Raw genomic sequence first — 24,425 nt, 5'->3', positions numbered from 1 at the left:
CGCTCACGGCCAACGTCGGTGACGAATAGCTGAAACCCGGTATTGGGCCTCCCCTGGATTTACTCAGCCTTAAATTAATCCCCGGTTCATCGGGCCCGACTTTAACCCAATTGGAAATGTAGGAGGAGCTCGCAGATGCCTTGAACGGTCCGGGCACAGTCCCATCGGTGAGCTCCGCTGGCAGGCGAGGCTGCGCTGGCAGGGACATGGAGTCCCGCATGCCCTAGCGGCCCTGCTGTTTGGCCCAATGCTTGTGGCGAGCGGTGGCGCGGTGATTCGCGGTCACACGGGGCCATACCACGGGGCCATACCGCGAACCGCAAACACGTCCGTGGTCCCGAGTTCGATCCCCGCTCACGGCTGACATCCGTTTCTGGAGTATCCGAAGCCTGTCCAGGGCCTTCCCCGTAGCTCCGCCTGCTCAGCGCACAACACGTTTGTCATATTAGCGCGCATTGCCTCTCCAGTGGCTTTACCAACATTTGCCAAAACGCGTTTGCCGGGCTCAAATTGAATTCCCCTTCGTCGCCAACTACCAAACACACCCGGCCGTGCACGGGCACCGAGGTGTCGCCTCCCACTGCCGTGTCGATCCTCTCTGACAAAGGTCCTCTCCCCCCCTCCCCCAACTCGAGCATGGGAGCACCTACGAAGGCCGGTGCGGCACACGAGGGGGGTGAGGGGGGTGACGCCGTTGCCCCCCCCCGTGCTGATGATGTTTACACAATGTATCACGTGTTCATTTAAAGGCCGAGTTGACCTGGGAGGGTATAGGGAGGGGGAGTGTTGCCATAACCACCACGCCCGCCCGGCCGCCTTTGTCTCCCCACGCCGCACCGGATACCCGTGTAAGGCTGAGATAATAATCATCGATCACTGCTTATTGGTGGCCGTGAGCGGGGATCGAGCTCGGGTCGTGACCGGTGTTGGGTGGCGCAGCGCGCTCACCACTACGCTACCGCTCCCCAGAGAGACCGGCAGAGAGAGAGAGAGAGGCGCGCACACACACGGGCACACGCGGTCATACGCACGCGCACACACACACACACGGTCACACACACACGGGCACACACACACGCGGTCACACACGCACGCACACACACACACAGTCACACACACACGCACACACACGCGCACACACACACGCGCGCACTGTCTACATTAACCGTAGACTGGCTCTCTTCCCAGAGTCGAGATAACACGGTTAGAGGCTCGTGTCGAGCGTATGATGATGATGGTGGGGGGTGGGGGTTGAGGGGTGATGGGGGGAGGGGTGATGGGGGAGGGTTACCAGCCCCAGGATATGTCGGAGGAATTAGCCCGGACGAATGTGCATAATGGGTGTTCACGTCATTATCTAATGAACTCATAGCTCCGGGTTGAGCGGTGGCGCAGTGGTTAGCGCAGCGCGCAATGACCGCCCCTGTAACTTTGAGTTCGATTCTCGGCCACGGGCTAACATCATCAGTGGCGACTTCTCTCTCATCTCGGGCTGGAAATGTCTCTTGTCTTCATCTCTCCTCTCTCTCTCTCTGTGTGTCTATCATATCACCGCATCTATTAACCTCGTGTCTCCATCTCTCTCATCTCACCGGGAGTTCATGCAAGGGGGCCGGGGGGGAATGTGGTATGTGACCATACTTCACCACGCTGGTCCCCCCCCCCCCATAATCCCCTTCCCCCAGCCAGCCCCTCTCCCTCACCCCCCACCCCGCCCTTGCGCTACCCCCCCCCCCACCCCCCGTGTTGAAGATATATTGCCTAATTATGAGCACGAGATTTTAATTAGACAAATATATAAAATGAGCGCCATGGTTACGCCTCAATTACGCAGAATGAAGCACAGTCGGGGTCGTAGCATTGTTGATGTGTTTGTTGTTGATGTGTCTGTTGTTGTTGTGTTCGTTGTTGTGCCTGTTGTTGTTGTGTTCGTTGTTGTGTTCGTTGTTGTGCCTGTTGTTGTGGCTGTTGTTGATGTGTCTGTTGTTGTTGTGTTCGTTGTTGTGCCTGTTGTTGTTGTGTTCGTTGTTGTTGACGTGACCAACACGCCACCATCGCAATGCGATGACAGGCGTTTAAGACGCTCTGCCCGAAACGTCGACTATTACATTGTTTAATCTGGCCACTTCGGATCGATTCCGGGTCTGATGACTTACTCACTCACCTACCTACTCACTCACCTACACACTCACTCACCTACCTACTCACTCACTCGCTCACCTACCCACTCACTCACCTACCCACTCACTCACCTACCTACTCACTCACCTACCTACTTACTCACCTACCCACTCACTCACTCACCTACCCACTCACCTACCCACTCACTCACTCACCTACCTACTCACTCACCTACCTACTCACTCACCTACTTACTCACTCACCTACCTACTCACTCACCAACCCACTCACTCACTCACCCATTCACTCGCTTACTCACCCACTGCATCAACAATTCGCTAACCCATTCATTCATCCATTCACTAACTCACCCCCTCACTCACTCATGCATTCACCCATTCACTGATCCATTCACTAACTCACCCCCTCACTCACTCATGCATTCACCCGTTCACTCACTAACTCAGTCAATCGCGTTCTCCTCTCTCACCCCCACCCCCTCCCGTCTCTCTCCACGTGCCAGTCATGAAGTCGGTGAGCGCCGGCGTCGGGGTGAGCCACGTGATGCCTGAGTCGTCTCCGCCGCTGGGCGCGCAGCTCCTGAGTGAGCGGTACCGGAATCATCACCACGTGCGACCTCACTTCGGTTTGACCTATGACCCCCCCCCACCATCACCCTCTACACCTCCACCCACACCCCCGTCACCGCAACGCCCCCCCCCCCCCCACGTTCCTGCATCGATCATCGATATCATCCATATGATGCATGCCTGTCACTCACTCATCCATATGGTCACTCCCCCACCACCACCCCCACACATTCGCCCCCAAACATCCACCCCCCGCCACCCCTACCCACTCACCCACTCACGCATCCACCCATCCACACACTCACCCATTCACTCACTGATCAACTTACTCAGCCATTAATTCGCTAGCTCACTCACTAGCTCACAAACTCAGCCACTAGTTCACCAACTCACCTATGACCCCAATCACTCACCCATTCACTCACTCACTCATCCACCCATCTGCACACTCACTCATCCACTCACTCATTGATCAACTCACTCACCCATACATTCACTAGCTCGCTCACTCACTCACTAGCTCGCCATCTCACTCATCTGCTCAATCACTCACCCATTCACTCGCTCACGCACTCACTCATCCACCCATCCGCACACACACTCACTCATCCGCTCACTCACTGATCAACTCACTCACCCATCCACTTGCTAGCTCACTCATTCACTCACCAACTGACTCATCCATGCAATCACTCAATCACTCACCCACCTACTAACTCACCCACTCACTCATCCATCCATCCATACGCTCGCTCAGCCACTGAACAAGCCACGAGTCACGGCGATGTCACGCCACGAACAGATGTCCGGGGCCTGCGGGATTTTCCCACCGAGGCTACACGAGGTACGAGTTGATGTTAATTGGCTACACGAGGTACGAGTTGATGTTAATTGGCTACACGAGGTACGAGTTGATGTTAATTGGAAACGTGAGCTACAGAAGCCAAGATGCTTCCTCTGCAAATCACGTGACCTTGTCGCCCCCCACCGCCTCCTCCAATTGGAGTCTCAAGTCGGTCTCTGACAGGTGTGAGAAGCAAATCATGTACCCATGAAAACCTCGCTGAGTCTGAGGATTCGTTGCGAGGAGGGTCCTGCCGCATCGGGATGTCTCGCCAATTCTGCTCACGCCCTCGCACACACAAAGACGAAGATTCCCCCTATAGCCTTAACAGACTGTCGGGGCAAGTGCTGTTAGCGAGCAGCACCTATGAAGGAGAGCACGATGGACGGCCTTCATAGGTGCTACTCGCTAACAGCACTTGCCCCGACAGTCTGATAGGGCTATGGGGGGGGGGGGGCTAGATACGATGGCCAACTCTCGCGAAGGACGTCTCTAGGGGAATCCTTAACGCCCGCTATGATGCGGCAGATGGCGAGTAGTAGTATTATTATTGTTATCATCATCATCATCACGCTTAGAACACACCGCGGTCATATTAACCAGGGCGGCCGGGCAGGAGTTCAAACCGCGAACCTCTGGAGCAAGGCGGCGAAAACCGGTAAAGTTGGGCCATGCGACGGCACGAGGGGGAATGGGGGGGGGGGGTCGACGTTCTCTACGTAAATAAATATAAAAATGTAACCGCGTGCACTTAATGAATGACATTAACAGTCGATTCGTTAATTTTGTCGCGACACGTCGAGTTCCCTGTCCGTGCGCGGTGCGTGGGCTGAGCGTGGTGAGCGACGTCAGCAGTGGGGTGAGGAGGTCTGTGGCTCAGTGGGTGAGGAGGTCTGTTTACACAATGCAGCAGGTGTTAATTTGAGGCTGAGTCGACCTAGGGGAGGCCCAGGATCGGTTCAGATAATTGAACCGGTTCACAGTGCAGCTCGCTAGCTACTACATTACTGCTCTGCACAGACACACACACACTGTTATACACACACACTGACACTCATACACACACTCACACTCTCATACACACACACACATACACTCTGATAGACACACAATCTCATACACAAAGACAAAAATCCCCCGTATAGCCACAACATACTTTTGGGGCAAGTGCTGTTAGCGGGCACAGCACACAAGCCGAGTGGGTGGCCAGCACCACTCCTGCCCACACCATCACCACCGCGACAACCACAATAACGACAACCACCATCTCGTAAATCACCACCATGACAACCACCACAACGATGATTGGGAGATGTGACGGCTGACGCTGGGCTTGTGCACGTGCAGGCGAGGGTCTGCGTGGAGGAGAGTCGCGGATGGAGGAGAGGGAGGCCCCCAGGTCGTGGCTGGAAGTTCGGGGCAGCCTCGCCAAACGCGACGGCGTCGGCGGGCCGGGCGGCGCCGGCTCCATTATGGCCGGAAAGCTCTCCCTGGGAATGCTCCCGCTGGCACTGCACTTCGAGGACGGTCAGATGAGATCCTTGCACCACCACCAGCAGCAGCAGCAACAGCAGCAGCAGCAACATCATCATCATCACCAGCAGCAGCAGCATCAACATCACCAGCTCGGCGGCGGCGGCATCGTCGGAGGCGGCGCTGGCGGAGGCGCGAGGGCGGAATCGGCGCTGGCCGCCGAAGACCCGAAGAAGGCCCGGAAATACCCGTGCCGGATCTGCGGCAAGCGGTTCCGCTTCAACAGCGTGCTGTCGCTGCACATGCGCACGCACACGGGCGAGAAGCCCTTCAAGTGCCCCTACTGCGACCACCGCGCAGCGCAGAAGGGCAACCTCAAGATCCACATGCGCACGCACACGCGGGCGGGCGCCGCCGACGCGGCCGCTGGCCCTCCCGCCACCGGCGGGGCCGGCGTCGTTGCTGGCGCCCGCGGTGGCGGCGCCGGCCCGCCGGGCGGGTCGTCTCTCCCGCGCAAGGCGGAGGGCGGCGATGGCAGCCGCCTGCTCATGGAGCTGGAGGAGAGGGCAGTGCTCAGGGACCTGCAGCTCAGGGGCGGCGCCGGTGCTCCCTCCGGTGCCACGGGTGACGCGGAGCGAGCGCCGGGCGAGGGCGCCGCGGCCGAGCGGGGGGAGGAAGCTGCCGCCGCTGCCGTGCCCGCAGGCCACCGCTGCTCCTTCTGCAAGGGCAAGTTCCGGAAGCGCGCCGAGCTGGAGCGCCACATCGGCATCCTGCACAAGCCCTACCGCTGCTCGCTCTGCCAGTTCGCCGCCGCCCGCCAGGACGAGCTGGCGCGCCACGTTGACGGCGCCCACGGCGCCGGCGCGGAAACCACCACGGTGCCGGCTTCGGCCGATCCGGCTTCGGCCGCGACGGCGAGCACGCCGGCGGCCGCGGCGACCAGGGCGCCGGCCACGACGGCCGCGCCGGCGAGCGGCGGCAGTGTCACCGCGGCGGCGGCGAGCGAGGTGCGCTGCGAGGAGTGCGGGCAGACGTTTGCGCAGGTGTGGTTCCTCAAGGCGCACATGCGCAAGCACAAGGGCTCGCTGGACCACGCCTGCACCGTGTGCGGGCGCCGCTTCAAGGAGCCCTGGTTCCTCAAGAACCACATGAAGGTGCACACCAACAACGCCAGCAAGCTCGCCAAGATCATCGGTGCTTCCGCCTCCGCCGCCAACTCCTCGGCCGCCAAGGGCTGCTCGCCGCTCGCAGTCACCGTTCGCCGGCAGCGACCGGCGGCGGCGCCGTCGACGTCGACGCCGGACGGTCCGCCGGCCGCGACCGACGATGCGGCGCGGGACGACGCGACGGCGCGGGGGCAGGCGTCGCCCTACGAGACGTGCGCCACCTGCGGCTTCCTCTTCCCGGACCGCGCCAGCCTGGCGCGCCACCGCAAGCTGCACGCGCGCTCCGACGAGATGACGGCGATGGCGACGGCGGTGGAGCGCGTCCGCCAGGAGGAGGAGGACGACGAGGAGGAGGAGCGGCGGCGGCGGCAACAGCAGCTGCCAGCGCTGCAAGCGGAGCACGCGGCCAAGAGGTCGTTCTTGGGGAGCCTGGAGCTGGCACCGCCGGCGGCGAGCGACGGAGCCATGCGGCGCGAGGCGGCGACGTGCGCCCGCCCCGTCGAGTTGGAGCCCGCCGAGAACTACCAGGCGTGGCGGCCGTACGCGAGGGGCCCCGCGGCGGAGACGCGCTTCCACGAGAACCTGCCGGATGGCGACGTGGGCGGCGGCGGCGGCTCGGGAGGAGGGGGGCAGCCGGACCGCGGGGACGTTGACGGCAGGGCGAGGAAGAGGGAGCGCGACTCGGACGAGAGCCCGCGGCCCAAACGGCGCGGCTCGCGGGCCGGGTCGGAGGGCAAGGACCGCCCGGCCAGTGCGGACGCCGGCGACGACGGCGGCGGAGGCGCCGTCAGGAGGAGCGGCGGTGGAGGATTCGGAATCGGCTTCAGATCCCCTGCGTGGCACGAGGCTCGCCCTGGAGACCGCTGGCGAAACTCGCGATGTCACGAGCCGCTTGGCGCTCGCTCCCGGCCGACGCGACACCAAAACCAACGGCGCCGCCAGCACCAGCAGCAGCACCAGCAGCGCAGTGGAAGCGACTGCGGGAGCTTCGGGGAGAGCGGGGGGAGCTGCAGCCCCGTGGGGGGGGGCGAGGAGGAGGAGGAGGGGGCGGCGGGCCAAGGCACGAGCAGCGACGCCGACTCCGTCTACGCCAGCGGCACCAGCAGCCCCGCGCCGGCGGACTCCCCGCGACGCGCCGAGTGCCGAGCCGCGGCCGCCATGGGGGAGGAGGAGGAGGGGGAGGAGGAGGAGGGGGAGCACCACGCCGAGTCTCCGTCGCCCACGTCAGGTGAGGAGGTGGATTTTCACGGCTGCGAGGAACTCCCCAGAGCCGGAGGTGCCCCGCGGAATCGACGCTGGGCGAATGAAGAGTCGGGCGTCACATCTTGTTTTATATTCAGAGAACACACCTTAGCCCAAGGGGCTCTCTGTAAGAGAGTTGAATTATAAATACATACATAATGAAAAGGGTGATTTGTACGGCAAGGGCGGTGCAAGGGCCCAGGAATGAGTGACCCTAATAGAGGGCACGTGGGGGTCACAAGAGGGTGATAGGGGAGGGACGGGACAGAGTGGAGGGGTGAAGAGAATGGGCGATGGAGAAGAAGTGGTGAGGCATTAAGAGAGGAACAGAAGGAGGTTATGGAGGGGGGCTGCTTTCGTGTACCTGTACAGGGTTAGTGTTGAGTCTATGTGCAGTGTTGATTATATGGGCAGTGTCGGGTCTATGGGCAGTGTTGAGTCTATGGGCAGTGTTGAGTCTATGGGCAGTGTTGAGTCTATGGGCAGTGTTGACTCTATGGGCAGTGTTGAGTCTATGGTGCAGTGTTGAGTCTATGGGCAGTGTTGAGTCTATGGGTAGTGTTGATTCTATGGGCAGTGTTGAGTCTATGGGCAGTGTTGACTCTATGGGCAGTGCTGAGTCTATGGGTAGTGTTGAGTCTATGGGCAGTGTTGAGTCTATGGTGCAGTGTTGATTTTATGGGCAGTGCTGAGTCTATGGGTAGTGTTGAGTCTATGGGCAGTGTTGAGTCTATGGTGCAGTGTTGATTCTATGGGCAGTGTTGAGTCTATGGGCAGTGTTGACTCTATGGGCAGTGCTGAGTCTATGGGTAGTGTTGAGTCTATGGGTAGTGTTGAGTCTACGGGCAGTGTTGAGTCTATGGGCAGTGTTGAGTCTATGGGTAGTGTTGAGTCTATGGGCAGTGTTGAGTCTATGGGCAGTGTTGACTCTATGGGCAGTGCTGAGTCTATGGGTAGTGTTGAGTCTATGGGCAGTGTTGAGTCTAGGGCAGTGTTTAGTCTACGGGCAGTGTTGAGTCTATGGGCAGTGTTGAGTCTATGCCTTGAGAACAACATTGGGGGGCCAGCTTGAGAACAACATTGGGGGGCCAGCTCCAACATTGGGGGGCCAGCTTGAGAACAACATTGGGGGGGGGCACTCTCGCTGACGAGTCTCCTCAAGTCTGGCGTCTCGTAGAGTGCCTCTCGCCCGGCTACATAAATATGGAAGCTTTGAGCAATGGAGGTTGGGGGTGAGTTGGATGTGGAGGTGCGGTGGTGATGTGTGGGTGAGGATGGTGGGGTGAGGAGGCGGGGTGAGGAGGCGGGGTGAGCATGTGGGGTGATCTGGTGGTGCCGGATTATTATCGCATGGAGTGACCACGGGATCTTTGTTTCTGTGTGTGCGTGTGTCCTTGTGGGGAGCGGTGGCGCAGCAGTTAGCGCGCTGCGCTACGAACCCGGTGACCCAAGTTGGATTCCCACCCACGCCCACTACTAACACCAATGACGAATATCGGAACCGGCCCTGGGCCTCCCCTAGGTCGACTCCGGGTGAAATAATTACCTGGTGTGCTGTATAACCATCACCACAGTGGAAAACAAAGGTGGTTAGGCGTGGTACTGGCCACCCACCCCCTCGTGTGCCACAGTGCCGGCCTTCATAGGTGCTACTGGCCAACAGCACTTGCCCCCACCAGATGGTTACACGCTTTCAGGGGCATCTTTGTCTTTGCGTGTGCTCTTACATTTCCAAGAAACGCGGTGTTTTTGTTTTAAGATTGGGGAATAATTGTGTATTTATGTAACTTCTTTCTAAGATTACTGGAATGTTTCCCCTGAGTTGAGTCGACGCCCGTGACACGCCAGCGCTCGCTGTACGCGTGTAGCGATGGCAGCAATCCGGATACGTGGAGGCTAAAACAAAAGTAGCAAAATAGTGAAACGATGATGACTCGTAGAATATTCCGCGCGATAAAATAAATAAGAGAAAAAAATGTACAATTTCACGTGGGCAAGTAAGAGACACGCAGATGTCAAGGGGAAGAAAGTAAATAATAACAGCCGCGTAGTCGTCAGTTCCCAGCGTCGTTAAGGGTCATCGCACGTAAATGATATATCCACTGCTGGATGAATGCCTCTGCCAACCTCCTACCACACCCACACTCTGGGAAGTCAGATGCCGTGGCTTGATGGGATGAACATAGACTGCCGTAGATGAAGAATCTGAATTTGTATTCATACTGGAGGAATCCGATGAGCTATGAAGCTCTTTGTCACAACTGTCCAGTAGGGGCGGGTAAGAACGCTTCAACAATAAACGATACAAACACACGATAGCAGAGCAAAGTATGAGAAAGGTAAAGAAATAACTTCAAAATATTCAAACGAAACGAAACTATCTTTATTTTTCCATGGCAAGGCTCCGTGAGCTATGTGGCTCTTTTTCAGGAGCGACCTGGCCACAGATGTCAGCTCAACGAAGTGGCTTATCACGTGGACATTGATAGCAGCCAAATGCTCGAGATGCACGTTGATTCCAAATGTGGAGGGAAAAGCCGGAGGACCCGGAGAAAAATCCACGCGGCCACGGGGAGAAAAAGAGAGAGACACGCAAACTACAAATATGCAGCAGGGGTAAGGGTCGCGATTGAACCCACTACCTCATGTATACCAGGCGAGGTAGTTAACATCTCCTAGCCACTACGATGATGATGAGAGATAGAGAGAGACACGCAAACTCCAAACATACAACAGGCGTCAGGGTCGGGATCGAACCCACGACCTCCTGCATACCAGGCGAGGTAGTTAACATCTCCTAGCCACTGCGATGATGATGCGAGAGAGACACGCAAACTCCAAACATACAACAGGTGTCAGGGTCGGGATCGAACCCACGACCTCCTGCATACCAGGCGAGGTAGTTAACATCTCCTAGCCACTGCGATGATGATGCGAGAGAGACACGCAAACTCCAAACATACAACAGGTGTCAGGGTCGGGGTCGAACTCACGACCTCCTGCATACCAGGCGAGGTAGTTAACATATCCTAGCCACTGCGATGATGATGAGAGAGAGACACGCAAACTCTAAACATACAACAGGTGTCAGGGTCGGGGTCGAACCCACGACCTGCATACAAGGCGAGGTGGTTAACATCTCGCTTCTGCCGTCGAGGATAAAACCGGAGTGGCAACCCAAGGAATGGTAATGCATCCAAGAGGTGCGTGTGTATGTTGACCTTCTTTTGCACCGTACGTAGCCAATCGTTCTCGTAGCATCGCAGGTACCATCGTGAGAGATGGAGGTGCGGATTGGGTGAGGATTTCATCGAGCAGTGGATTGACCACGGCTGTTATTTCTGTCGGTATTGCTGCTGCTGTATGATGATGGATGCGTTAAATTTAATTTAGCCAAGATTCTGTGGAGTAATATTTTGTTCCATCTCCACCGCTACTCGACGCGATTGCTTCATTAGACACACAAGTAGCGAACACGCTATTAATGACGGCAATTACTAGGCAGACACACGCAAAAAAAAATATGTCTTATTATGTTTTAATTTATATTCATATGCAAGTCGTGGGGCTTTGTCAAATGAGTCACACTTTGGGATCCACGGTGTCGTAATTTAAAAGGAATCGCCTCGCTTCCGTATCGATTCGCGTGTATCGATTCATTGATACAACCCGGCCCCCACCCCTAAAATCAATATCGACTCGTTAAAGGTAAAGGCGCAGGCCTGCAAATTCGCCTGCACGAGAGGCGGCTCGAGAGAGTTTCCGTTTTGAAGTGGAGGGAACTTCCGGCCCAGACTTGCACGCTGACTCGAAGAGGTGGTGAGTGTGCCCACGCTTTACAAGGACAAAGATCCCCCGTGTAGCCTCAACAGACTGTTGGGGCAAGTGCTGTTCGCGAGCAGCACCTGTGAAGGCCGAGATGGGGGTGGGTGGCCAGCATCGCGCCCGGCCGCCTTTGTCTCCTGAGTGGCGATGTTTACACACCGCACCAGATTACTCATTTTGAGGCTCAAGTCGACGTTGGGGTGGCCCAGATCCGGTTCAGGTCATCGTCGCCGGTGTTGGCCGTGAGCGGGAATCGAACTCGGGTCGCCGGGTCTGTAGCACGGTGCGCTAACCGTTGCGCCACCGCTCCCCCCACCACCCACACTTTACCCCACCACCACCACAACACCCGAGCTGCCGATCATAACCTCAAACGTGAACACATTTATACATCGGCTGCTGCTGCTGCTGCTCGGTGGACGGAGGTGATGAGGGAGCTTGATAGCTCATCGGATTCTTCCGGGATAAATAAAGATTGTGGTACGTGGTAAACTCGCCCCCCCCCACCGTTATGTCACCTGCCGCACCGGGAGATAGAACGGGCGACATGTGGATCACAGGTTACATCGAGATCGCCTGACAAATATTTGTCAATTATTATTATTATAAAATCCCAGGGTACTGTTGAGTCCATCGGGCGACGTTGTATCTCATACCCCCATTTTTACGCCCTCGCCCCTCCCTCCTTTTACGTCGTTTCGCACTTACGTCGTGACGTCAAAGTCAATACCACCGCTACCCCATTTGCCGTCGCCTTCAATCCCACACTGACGTCGCTGACGGCAATCGTCCGTCCTTTCTCGTAATCCGTCGCCTCCACCACCACCGCCACCTACTAACCACTCACTCACCCTGTCCATCGATTCGCAGGACGTCGTTTGCACATTCGTCGTAGCAACTTTCAGGAACGCATCCCACGACGTAAACCGGGGAATTGGTGTACCAATCGTTAAACGATTCCTCCCCCGCCCCCCTCGACTCCCCCCGCTCCCCCGCCTCTCCCTCCCCCACCGCTTACCCCCCCCACCCCTCCCTCCCCCCACCGCTTACCCCACCCCTCCCTCCCTCCCCACCCCCCTCCCCGCTTACCCCCCCCACCCCTCCCTCCCCCCACCGCTTACCCCCCACCCCTCCCTCCCTCCCTCCCCCACCACACCCCCCTCCCCCCACCGCTTACCCCCCACCCCTCCCTCCCCCACCACACCTCCCTCCCCCCACCGCTTACCCCCCCAACCCATCCGTAACAAATCCACGCGGCCACCCCGCTCGCGAGGGTTCACTCCATCGCTCCATCTCCTCGGTGGTGGTGGTGGGTGGACGCCTCTTCACAGACGCGTTCACCAATCCCTTGGCTTGGAGCCATTCCGTGGTGGTGGTGGTGGGTTGTGTGTGTGGGGGGGCTTTGGCTGCCTCCCGTTCACTCGGGGGGAAGGGAGGTGCGGGCATGTCGATGGATTAAGGGATGATGTGGGGGGTGGGATGGGGAGGGGGAGGGGTTCACGGGCATCTGTGCCGCTTGTACGTAAATAATGAAATAACTGCGTGAATGATGACAGAGAGAGAGATTAGCGAGTCGCGTTTATGCGCTCACACAATGAGTTTACCGCAAATCTCCCCCCCCCTTCCCGCTCCCCCCCCCGCCCCTCGTCCCTCGCTATCGCCGTGAGTGGGTGCGTGTGTAGGTCGACTCGGCATCAAATGAGTACCTGGTGCGATGTCTAAATATCGCCAACTAGGGAGACAAAGGCGGCCGTGTATGGTGCTGGCCACCCACCCCCTCGTGCGCCGTGCTGGCCTTCACAGGTCCTCGCTAACAGCACTTGCCCCAACAGTTTGTTAAGGTTGTACGGGGGAGCATTGTCTTTGTATGTGTGTGTGTGTAATGGGGAGCGGTGGTGTAGTGGTTAGCGCACTACGCTAGCAACCAGGCGCCTCGAGTTCGATTTCCCACTCACGGTCACCACCAACACCAGTGACTGTTATCTGAACCGGTTCTGGGTCTCCCCTAGGACGATTCAGCCACTCATCCCCTCCCTGTGCAGTGACGGCCTTCATGGGTGCTACTCGCTAACGGAACTTTCCCCAACAGCCCGTTGAAGCTATACGGGGGTGGGGCGTGGGATCTTTATTTTGGTGAAAGGATCAATAAACTAAAATGTTGTCCGCGTCACTGGTAGACTGGAATAGGTGGCACGTGACTTCACAACGTGGCTCTTCTTCAGAAGCGACCTGGCCGCAGATGACAGCTCGACGAACTGCGGCTTATCACGTGGTGGGACATTTACAGCGGCGACATTTTTTTTTCTTTCGCACATCGCGTGAAGTCGGATTCTAAATGTGGACGAAAAAAGAACCCCGGAGAAAAATCCACGCGACCACAGTAGTACCCATAGCCGCACAGCGAGTGGTATACTGGATGTTGTGTGCCGGCGTGGCGTGGGGGGGAGGGAATTTCATATTTTATTGTAGGCTCTGAGACCGGGATGGAACCCCGCTGATGTTGAAGCCCCGGTCCGTGATCGTCTCGTGCTTTATGGAAACACATCTGTGACGCGGCGTGTGGCGAGTGGCGTGCCAGGTAGGGATGGGCCGAGCGGGCGAGACAAAGGCGGTTGAGCCGGGGGGGTGGGTGGGGGGGGGTAGGGTTCATTGGTGGGTTGAGAGAGACGGGGGGCGCTTTGTAGTTCGTCTGCTCACGAGGCTGCCTGAGTTGTATTGCTGGCCAAAGTGGCGAGATGTTAACTACCTCGCCTGGTGTACAGGAGGTCGTGGGTTCGATCCCGACGCCTGTTGCTGTATATTTGGAGTTTGGGTCTCTCTCTCTCATCATCATCACGGTGGCTAGGAGATCTTAACTACCTCGCCTGGTGGACAGGAGGTCGTGGGTTCGTCCCCGACCCCGACGCCTACTGCTCTATTGTTTTAATTTTCGTGTTTCTCTCCCCATGGTCACGTGGATCTTTCTCCGGGTCATCCAGTTTTGTTCCCTCCACATTTACAAACAACACGCGTTGACAGTGTTTGGCCGCCGCTCTACATGTCCACGTGATAATCCACTTTCTATAAGTTGTCGGCAGGTCGATTCTGAAAAAAAGGATAGAGAGCTCAGTGGACCTTAGCTGGTTAAATAAATTAAAAACATCGTCATAGCATTATCATAGTATCAGCGGCGAGCGAGATCTAACACCTTTGGTAGGCTACCTTCTTTAGGTCGACTCAGCCTCAAGCGAGTACGCAGTGCGATGTGTAAACGATTAGAACTCCTGCCCCAACAGCACATGCCCCAACAGCACTTGCCCTAACAGCACAGGACTTGCCCCAACAGCCTGTGAAGGCTGTAGGGCCGTGGGGACCTTTGACTTGTCTGTAGGTGCAAGGTACTTTGTGTGCTTGTAACTGAATGTCCGTTCCGTTTCGGGCATCGTCCCGGCTTGCCCCCCCCCCCTCTCCTCCCTCCCCGCTCCTGACCCCCCCCCCCCGCCCCCGCTATCTAGATCACGCTAACGCAATTATGCATGACAGCCCCCCTCCCAAACAATTTACCCCCCACTGCCCCCCCCGTCGCCCTCGGCGCGCATAAATCCACGCTTTTATTTTGCTTTGCGTTGATTTAAGCGCTCCATTTTCCGGCCTAATTTCCAGCATTGGTTAACGAATGTTTGTTTAATAAAAGAGGGGGGCTGGGAGCGTCCAGGCCCCCCCCCCACCGTCACCCCCTCTCGCGCCCCCCTCGCCCACCCCGACCCCCACCGAACACTAAACTAACATTACTACTACCACCACCACCACCACCACAACAACAACCGCGGTCTACATCGTAACCACCGCCGTTAACAGCATCAACAACGACCAGTTTTGTTGTTAGACAAAAAAACCATCATTGACAAATACCACCATCGTCATCACTTCCTCCACACTACTACCAATCATCATGAACCATCATCATCATCACTAACAATCACTCATCATCGCACAAGTAATAGGTGATATCAATCTTAATTCTCTGCAGCATTATCATCATCATCATGATTACTCCGATCACTCTCGCCACTGCTAACCGCAACAGGGACATCATTACCTCTGCCGGACCTAAGAATGTAGAAGCGCAGCCCTGCAATGTCCCGCTCACTGATGTGCGGACGAAGCTTCCACCAGAGGCAGCTCTGGAGTGAGCCCCTCTAGCCGCTGCAGCGTGCGCCTTACCAGGACGCGCATCCAACGGAGACCCAACAGAGATGTGGGGTCCTGCTTCGTTGTGTTCAGTGATATGGTGTCCTTATCCCCAGCACGTCCCATTAGCACGGTTGGCTACATACGGTGCGAACGAAATTCAACACACGTACGGAGATGCTCACTGCCAATGGACATGTGACAGTTCACCCGCAGCGCTGGTTCAAGCAAGCAGCTGATGAGACACTGTTTGGCGAAACCGGTGCAGAGTGTGATTGTCTTCCCCGTCTCCTCCTCCCTCCTCTAATCATTTCACACGCTCCCTCCTTCCCGTTGAGTCGCCCCCGTATCCCCGCCTCGTCTTACGCCGCGTGGCTGATGGGATGTGTAAAGCACACCGTCGTTGTATATGCAGAGACAAGATCTGCGTGCAGGAGGCGAATCGTCGTCGGCTTACTCTGAATTGAAATATCAAGAGCGAGTGTTCTCAACCCTTTTAGGGGGGCGCTGCGTATGGGTGAGGGGGGGGGGGGCTTGGGGGGAGGGGTTGGGGGGCGGTGGGGGGTCTGTACCCTACTTTCTGGGGCCGGTCGCAATGTTCTTCCTTTACGTGACGCCTAAAGCGTAAGCAGCTTGTGTGGTTGTTCAGTCCAAATCGGCGGATTAAGGTGAAGGATGCGGAGGAGTCTAATTCCGCCTCTGGCTGACTGCGGAATTTAGCGTGGTGGAGGCTTTTGCGGGGGTGGTGGTGGGGGGGGTACGACGAGGAGGGAGGGGAAAGAGAGGGATGGAGACTTGGAGGAGCAGGAGGAGAGGGGAGGATGAGGTGGAGGTTGAGGAGCAGAGGAATAGGGGAGGAGGAAGATAGGGAAGAGGAGACGGGGGGGGGGGGGTAGAGGAGGAAGGAGACACGACGAGGAGAGGGGAGGCAGAGGCAGAGGAGAAGGGAAGGAAGAGGAGTAGGAGCAGAGGAGGCGATGAGGGGGACGAGGAGGAGAGGGGAGGAGGAAGAGATGGCGTGGGGGGAGAGCAACACTCTTAGTCCTCCGTTTTTTTTAATCCTCCTCCCCCCTCTCTCCCCCTCCCTCCCCCTCTTCCTCCTCCTCCTCAACACTCCACTTCGCGGGCACTCATCATTAACACGAGCCATCGATTCATCATCGATTCACATCGATGACTTGCCACTCACCGCCGCCGCGTGCATCAAGTGGCAAGCATCTCTTCCTCTTGATTGCCGGAGGGTCGCGATAAAAAAAACAACAACAACATTCAGTGGCGTCACCGCGGAGCTTGTGCCAGGCTAGGTGCACGTTGAGGCTATCAAGTGAAATGTCGAAGGCTCGCCGCCGGCAGGAGGTCACGGGATAGCCGCATGTGCCATGGGTTGGCTGACTGAGATGACCGGAAAATGTATGTACACCGTACGAATGCTGGACGTCTTTGTCACCGTGCGTAGCCAACCGCGCTAATCGGAGGTGCGGGCGAAGGTCAACAAACACTAAACACGAGGAGCAATTCTAAAGAAATTAGTCTTTCAATCGAGAAATGCACCACCTGTGCCCCCTGCTGTGCCAACTCTGGCGTCGCTCCGCTCGTCGTCTTGAGCGGTCCCTCCTTCGCCCCCCTCCTCCCCTCGTCGTTGTTGGAGGGCGATAGCCTCCCGACCGCCCCGGCAGCGTCCTTCACGAGCATCAGATCTTGACACGGTCTCCTCTTCCACGACGACCGTGGAGCGCGCTGAACCGCACTCGAACGCGACACGGCGGATGCGCGTTCCACTGTTCCATCAACGGATGAGCAAAGAATCGCCCAACTTTGACGGTGGAGAAGTCCAAACCATCCCAGCAAGTCGCCGATGAACGCTCCATCCACGCACGTCCTGGCGGTGTCGCTGGAAACCCCACATCATTGGACTGGATGAGGAACCTTTGCATTCATTCATGACGATCATTGAGACAAAAAAAATAACCTGTCGCTTTTCACAATGCCATACGAAAGAATAAGAAGAAGAACGGGAATCGGCACAAGTCCACTCGGCTTCACACCGCTCTGTACCGCATCGGTCACTCCTGCGGTGGTGGGGGTACGGTCACCAAAACGAGAAGAAGAAGATATAATCGTGTTGCTTTGGTCACCTCTCCAAAACTCGGAAAAGTTGAACTCGATCGCCGATTCCGAAACGCGATTTTTTTTTGCAAAACAATCAACTTCTCGCGCGCCGTTTGTATCCCGCGTGAGCACGCGGCGGTCTGAGCAACGTCATCCGTGGAGGCGCATTGCCACCTGAAGGGCGAGGCGAGGAATAGCAGCACGCGCCAACGCGAACGTCATCACGCAGGCGGCGGCTGCTGCTGTTGCTGCTGCTGCTCAACTCGGTGATGCTGTTGCTGAACTGGCAAGGGTAGAGACAGAAAGAGAGATACACAGCAAGAGAGACACGGGGAGAGATACAGGGGGAAGGGAGAGATACGTGGTGAGAGATACACAGCAAGAAAGATATTGCGAGAGATACAGGGGGAAGGGAGGGATACGTGGTGAGAGATACACAGCAAGCGAGACACGGGGAGAAGATACGCAGATATCGACTCAGGGAGGTAGATGCAGGTAGATAAGGAGAGAGAGACGCGGGATGAGAGATGTACAGGGAGAGAGACGTGGCGAGAGATGCACAGGGAGATAGAGACAAGGAGAGAGAAATACACGGGGAGAAAGACAGAACCACAGGCAGGGAGACACGGATAGACATGGAGAGAGAGATAGACAGAGGGAGAGACACAACAACAACCACCGGTCACCACTCAGTAGCAGTGATGTCACCAAGGCGCTTGTGCCAGGCTAGGTGCACCTTGAGGCCACGTAAAGTGTCGAATGATCGCTGCTGGCAGGAGGTCACGGGACTGACCCAGGTGACATGGGTCGACTGACTGAGATGATTGGCAGATGCACCACCTGTGCCCTCCTACTGTGAGATTTATCTGCACCGGCGCTCCGCTCGTTGTTGTGAGCGTCGCTCCTCCGCCGTTGTTCGCAGGCAGCTGCCTCCCAGCTGCCCAGTAGCGTCCCGCACGAACCTCCTCCTCCACAGAGGGGCGCATAGGGCACAGAGAGACAGAGAGATGATCGATGTGCCGGCGTGATAACCACGTGCGGCGCGCCGCCAATCGAGTGAACTCTGTCTTTGGGAGCGAATGGGTCAAGTGAATGTGAGTTTGATCAACGCGACTCTCAAGTTTCAAGTTAAAGTTCATTTATTTGGTATAGCTCTGTGAGCCATTCGGCTCTTGAATCGGGTGCAACCACAACAAACAAAAAAGCAAAAACATGAACAAGAAAACATCTTAAAGTGACTCTGTGACTATGTGCAAACAGAAAATCCAAGAAAAGACAGCAAAATATTGCAAAAAAAGCACCGTACACCAACGCTGTGTGCAAAAATCCCAGTGGAATGCAAGTCAAACAACAACAACCACCAGACATCTTGGATTAAGAGCATCAGTTTAACCCCGTACTACAACAAACAAACATGGCCAAACCAAAAAAACGTTTTCGAAATCACCAAAGATAAAGCCATAAAAGCAATGAAACAGTGATCATAGAAATTGTGACCGAATTTTCACAATAAACGACATGAACAACATATACCACCAGACCCTGCAGCCATAGCTGCCTGCATGAGTCACTCCACAACATCAGGAACATCAGTCGGAGTTTCAATATTTTTAAATCCTTTAGATTAAGTTCGCTTGCTTGCTTAGGACCGTGCAAATCTTTCAGTCGTTTTTTAACCCACTTCCCGTGATCCAATCGAGCTGACATTTTGCACACAGACTCGTTGTGCGTGACAATGCATTTTCGTGAAAAAGAATATTTCCAAAATTTTACACTGTTTAGGGAATTTGTTTTAAATATTTAATTACCAATTGTTTAATGCTGCCAGACAATCATCTGACCCATAGGTGGCAGCCATCTCAAGCCAGAGGACGAGAGGACTCTAGCCGCCTCGATGCCACGCATATAAAGGATTTATAGTGAAAAACTTTGTTTTTTCGGATTTACTTGTTCAATGCACCTTTCTCTCTCGCCTCTCTCAGCAAGGCCCACGCTCCTCACTCCTCCTGACTCCTCTTGAACGCTGGCTGTTTTGTCTCATCGGCCGAACTACCCACCCACCTACCCACTCACTCCGCATATTCACTTGCCTACCCATCCACCCGGTCGTTCACTTACCCACCGACCAAGTCACCTACCCACCCATCTACTCGTCTACCCATGCACCCACTAAGCTACCTACTTACTCATCTACCCACTCATTCACTAAATGTATCGTTAGATCGCGGGAGATGGCAATGGCAGGGGTGATGGGGGAGTGTGGACAGGGGAGGCCTTCATCCAGCAGTGGACAGAACACGGCTGATGATGAATTGTTGTCGTTGTTGTCGTTGCTGACTTTGGACAGAGCTGAGCGATGAGGTGTTGCGCCTGCTGGGGGATGGGCAGCAGCTGCAGCACAGCAACAAGGACAGGGGGGGTCGGGGGTCACGGACGGAGAGGGACTGCCCCTTCTGCGCGAAGACGTTCCGCAGCTCGCACCACCTGAAGGTTCACCTACGCACGCACACAGGTGAGCTTCAGCACGCACACAGGTGAGCTTCAGCGATCGTCAGGTGCGGCCGAGGAGCCGTGGCACGTGCTTTCACGCTCGCTTTGTCGATTGACGGCAAGGATCCCCCCCGTATAGCCTCGCCCGACTTTTTGGGGCAAGCGCAGTTAGCGAGTAACACCGACGAAGGCCGGCACGGCACACGAGGGCGTGGGTGGCCAGCACCGCGTCCGGCCGCCTTTGTCTCCCGAGTGGCAATGTTTTTACACACCGCACCGGTTACTCATTGGAGGCTGAGTCGACATAGGGAATGGGTGGGGGGAGGCACGACCAGTTCACAAAATCGTCACCGGTGTTGGTGCCCCTGAGCAAGAATCGAACTCGCGAGCCAGTAACCCGCGGCGGCCGCTAGAGGCGCTACGACTCTCGCGAGGCAGACGCGACGACTCCGAACGCGCCCTCCTGCTCCTCCGTGAAGCGGACCATCGCGTGCACGCCACGGGTCCCATGGCGCCCCCCGTAGTTTGCGCGGCACACACGGCGGTGCCACTTTGGTGGCGAGATGTTAACCACCTCACATGGCGTGCAGGAGGTTATGCGTTCGATCCCGGCCGGTGACGCCTGTGGTATATTTGGAGTTTGCGGTGTCAATCTCCGCTGTGGTCACGTGGATGTTTGTCTCCGGGTCCTCCGGGTTTCCCCTCCACATTTAGAAACGTGCGATGAGCGTATTTGGCTGCTGTAGATTTCCACGTGATGAGCCACTTCGTTGAGCTGTCATTTGTGGCCAGGTGACTTCTGACAAGGAGCTGCATAGCTCATTGGGACCTTACCTGCTACAATAAAAATGATTTGTTGTTAGTTTAGGTTAAATAGTGACCAGAGCGAGTGACATTCACAAGCTGTCCTTCCGCCGTGTACCCCCCTCCATCCCCCTTCTCCCCCGCAACAGGGGAGCGTCCGTACAAGTGCCCGCACTGCGAGTACGCGGGGACTCAGTCCTCCTCCCTCAAGTACCACCTGGGCCACTACCACCGCTCGGTGGCCACGCAAAGCACCGCTTCGCTCAAGGCCCTGCTCGCCCTCAACCACCAGGCCCCGGTGACCACCGCCGCCGCCGCCACCGTCGCCTCGGCGGCCGCTTCCGCCATCTCGCCGCGTGGAGCCGCCACGGGTCGCAACAACTCCTGCTCCTCGTCGACGTCGACGGCACCGTCACTGTACCGCGACTGCGGCCGGCTTCCGAAGGAGCCTGCCGGTGCCGGCGTTCGACGGCGAAGCCAGGACGGCGGGGCAGTTCCGGCCGCTGGGCTTCCTCGAGCGCAAGTTGGTGGCAGCAGTGGGTGGCCACGGCCGTGGCGGCGGCTGCGGCGGTGGCGGCGGCAGCGGTGGTGCTGCTGACGGCTCGGAGAATGGCGGTGGTAGCGCTGCCACTGTCCGCGGTGCTGATGGTGTCGCTGGAGTTCTCCGCGGTGCCGGCGAGGCTGTCCGTGGCGCTGCTGGCACGGCCGCCGCTGCTGGTGGCGGCATTCGGTGTTTCCGCACCGCCCAGGTGTTCTCGGCCGAGCAGTGGAACAGCGAGCGCCGGTGCCAGCGGCGCGCTGACGGCCTTCAGCACGAGCCGCTCGACCTCTCGGTGAAACCACGCCGGGTCGCCAGGGCGCCGCGGCATCCGATCGCCGAGCACCTGCATGCACCGCCGGCACCGCCGCCACCGCCGCCGGCAAGGAGCTACCGCGTTATCGCCACCGGCGCCAGCACCGCGCTGCCTTCGTCGAGAGCCGACGAATCGAGACTCCGTGTCTCTTCTGCCACCGCCAATGCCACGTCCGGGCGGACAGGCCCACCACTGCTGAGCTCCGGCGAAAGCTCCGGCAAACGCGGGCCACTCGCTGCGACGCCGGCTGGCCGCACGGGCCCACCCCCGCTCATGAAGGCCCAGGTGCTGCCCACCGCTGGCCCGGCACGGCTGCCAAGTGGGCGGTGGCCGCGATGGTTACGGTAGCAGGCGGCGGTGGTGGTGGCGCTGGCTGTAACAGGAGTGTCGTTGGCAAACCGAATGGCGCGCTGTGTGGCAGGCGGGGCGATGCGGCAGCCGTTGCGGAATTCTCCCGGCAGCTGGGCCTCCTCTCCGCACCGGTGCACACGGCGCAGAAGCCACCGTCGCTGTCCTCCCCTTCCTCCTCTTCCTCCTCCTCTTCTTCCTCATCCACGTCATCGCCGCCATCGATCGCGGGACACAAGGACGAGGAGGAGGAGTCGGCGGCTGCGACGTCGAAGGCGTCAGCGACGGAGGCTTCATCAGCTGTGCCGTCGTTGGAGACTTCGGCCTGTGCCCGGGCCGTGATGGGGGAGCAGCAGCAGCAGCAGCAGCACGAGGAGCAGCAACAGCAGGAGAGTGAGGGGAGAGTGAGTGGCCTGGACAAGACGTGGGAGTGGCTGCGCTCGAGTCTGCCCAGCCTGGCTGGCCTGGAGATCCCCACGCGCTGGGTGCTCGAGGCGGCGGCGGTGGCAGCGGCCGGAGGAGGAGGCGGAGGAGGTGAAGGAGGTGGAGGAGGAGGAGGCGGAGGAGGTGGAGGAGCTGCGAGCGACCAGGACGGAGTGGACGGATCTCTGTACTTGTCCAGCGAAGGTAGGCCTCGTGCTTAATCATGGCGGCGGTAGTTGTGGCATTCGCCGCTCGTCGTTGCAGAGGTCCGCGGTTTGGGCGCGGTTTGGGCGCGGCAGGCCGCCCTGGTTAGTACGCAGGATCCTAGCGCCATCCATCGTCAGTGACAGATCAAGCCTCTCACCTGGTTCAGGCTCTCACCTGGTTCAGTCACTCACCTGGTTCAGACTCTCACCTGGTTCAGGTTCTCACCTGGTGCAGACACTCACCTGGTTCAGTCACTCACCTGGTTCAGACTCTCACCTGGTTCAGTCTCTCACCTGGTTCAGTCTCTCACCTGGTTCAGTCACTCACCTGGTTCAGGCTCTCACCTGGTTCAGTCACTCACCTGGTTCAGACTCTCACCTGGTTCAGTCACTCACCTGGTTCAGTCTCTCACCTGGTTCAGTCTCTCACCTGGTTCAGCCTCTCACCTGGTTCAGTCTCTCACCTTGGTTCAGACTCTCACCTGGTTCAGACTCTCACCTGGGTCAGTCTCTCACCTGGTTCAGACTCTCACCTGGTTCAGTCTCTCACCTGGTTCAGCCTCTCACCTGGTTCAGCCTCTCACCTGGTTCAGACTCTCACCTCCCTCCTCCCCCATTTTCTCCCCCAGCTTTGTTTTAAAGCGTAGAGCAGAGTCGGTCTCCTCCACATCCTCCTCCTCCTCCTCCTCCACCACCACCTCCTCCTTCTCCCCCAACTCCTGCTCCTCATCCACCTGCCCACCTCATCCACCTGCCAACCTCCTCCTCATCCACATCCTCCTCGTAGGGAGTCGGTGGGGTGCTGCGTGGTGGTTCTCGTGTTTACTCGCCGGCGCCCTGGTTATGATTCCATGTGACACTGCTATTATCGGTAATTGAATGCCCTCCCATGCATAAGACAGCCTGTGACAACCAAATGATTCGGTGCTCTAATTTTGATTAAAGTGGCATGGATTTAAGTCGGAAAATTGCTGCAGGCGAACTGGGGAGCGGCGGTAAGTGGTGGGAAGGGGGCGGTTCGCGAGTTTAATTGATGAACAGTGACAAGGGGTTCCGTGTCTCTCTCCCTTTATCTCTCTCTCTCTCTCCCCCGCCACCCCTCCCCCTCCCTCCCTTACCTCCCTCTTTATAGTAAAATAATAAAATGACGACTTTTATTTATATGTAGGTTTTTCTTATTCTTCTCTCTCCCTCCAACTCTTAACAAATCAACTCCCTAATGGGAGCTGTGGAGTAGCGGGGGATGTTTATCCCCCCCCGCGGCTGGGTGATGGTGATGTGGGGGGGGTCTGGTGGGGGGGGGGGGTATGGGGAGACGAGGATTGGTGATGTTGTGGAATGGAAGTGATGGATGCGATGTGGATGACCTGGAACAATGGACGGACTGATGCGGCCGATTGTGATGGTGGTGATGGAGGTGATGGGTTGAGGGGGAGTTGTGATGAAGGTTGGGTTGGGGGGCGGGGGGGGGGCACGGGGTGATGTTGGGGAGGCGACGGTTACGATGTGTGGACTCGGTGACGGAGGAGATGTGGTCGTGACGGTGATGGGGGTAGTGCTTGGTTTGATAGCGATTAGAAACCACACATATACACGATGACATACATACACTCGTACGCATCAGAGGTCAGACATCCCCTGCGTCGCCTGAACAGACTGTTCGGGCAAAGTGCTGTTAGCGAGTAGCACCTCATGAGCACCACGGCTGACCGCCTTTGTCTCCCAAGTGGCGAAGTTTGCACATCACATCAGGTACACGT

General features: G+C 57.4%; 1 protein-coding gene across 1 annotated transcript in view; it reads left to right on the top strand.

The window, feature by feature from the left end:
- Positions 1-24,425, top strand: part of LOC133350753 (uncharacterized) — a 130,183-nt gene that overhangs the window by 92,915 nt on the left and 12,843 nt on the right. The window contains exons 4-9 of the mRNA XM_061565477.1: positions 2,645-2,767; positions 4,903-7,206; positions 7,255-7,422; positions 19,888-20,052; positions 20,984-21,427; positions 21,647-22,663. Of these exons, the coding sequence (XP_061421461.1) occupies positions 2,647-2,767; positions 4,903-7,206; positions 7,255-7,422; positions 19,888-20,052; positions 20,984-21,427; positions 21,647-22,663 (4,219 nt within the window). The 5' untranslated portion in view covers positions 2,645-2,646. The remainder of the gene's footprint in view (positions 1-2,644; positions 2,768-4,902; positions 7,207-7,254; positions 7,423-19,887; positions 20,053-20,983; positions 21,428-21,646; positions 22,664-24,425) is intronic.

This window comes from Lethenteron reissneri, chromosome 35 (genome assembly GCF_015708825.2).
Source record: "Lethenteron reissneri isolate LAM-NWPU_2019-01 chromosome 35, ASM1570882v1, whole genome shotgun sequence".
NCBI lineage: Eukaryota > Metazoa > Chordata > Hyperoartia > Petromyzontiformes > Petromyzontidae > Lethenteron > Lethenteron reissneri.
Note: the sequence above shows the minus strand (reverse complement) of the source record. Positions and strands in the feature narration are given on the sequence as shown.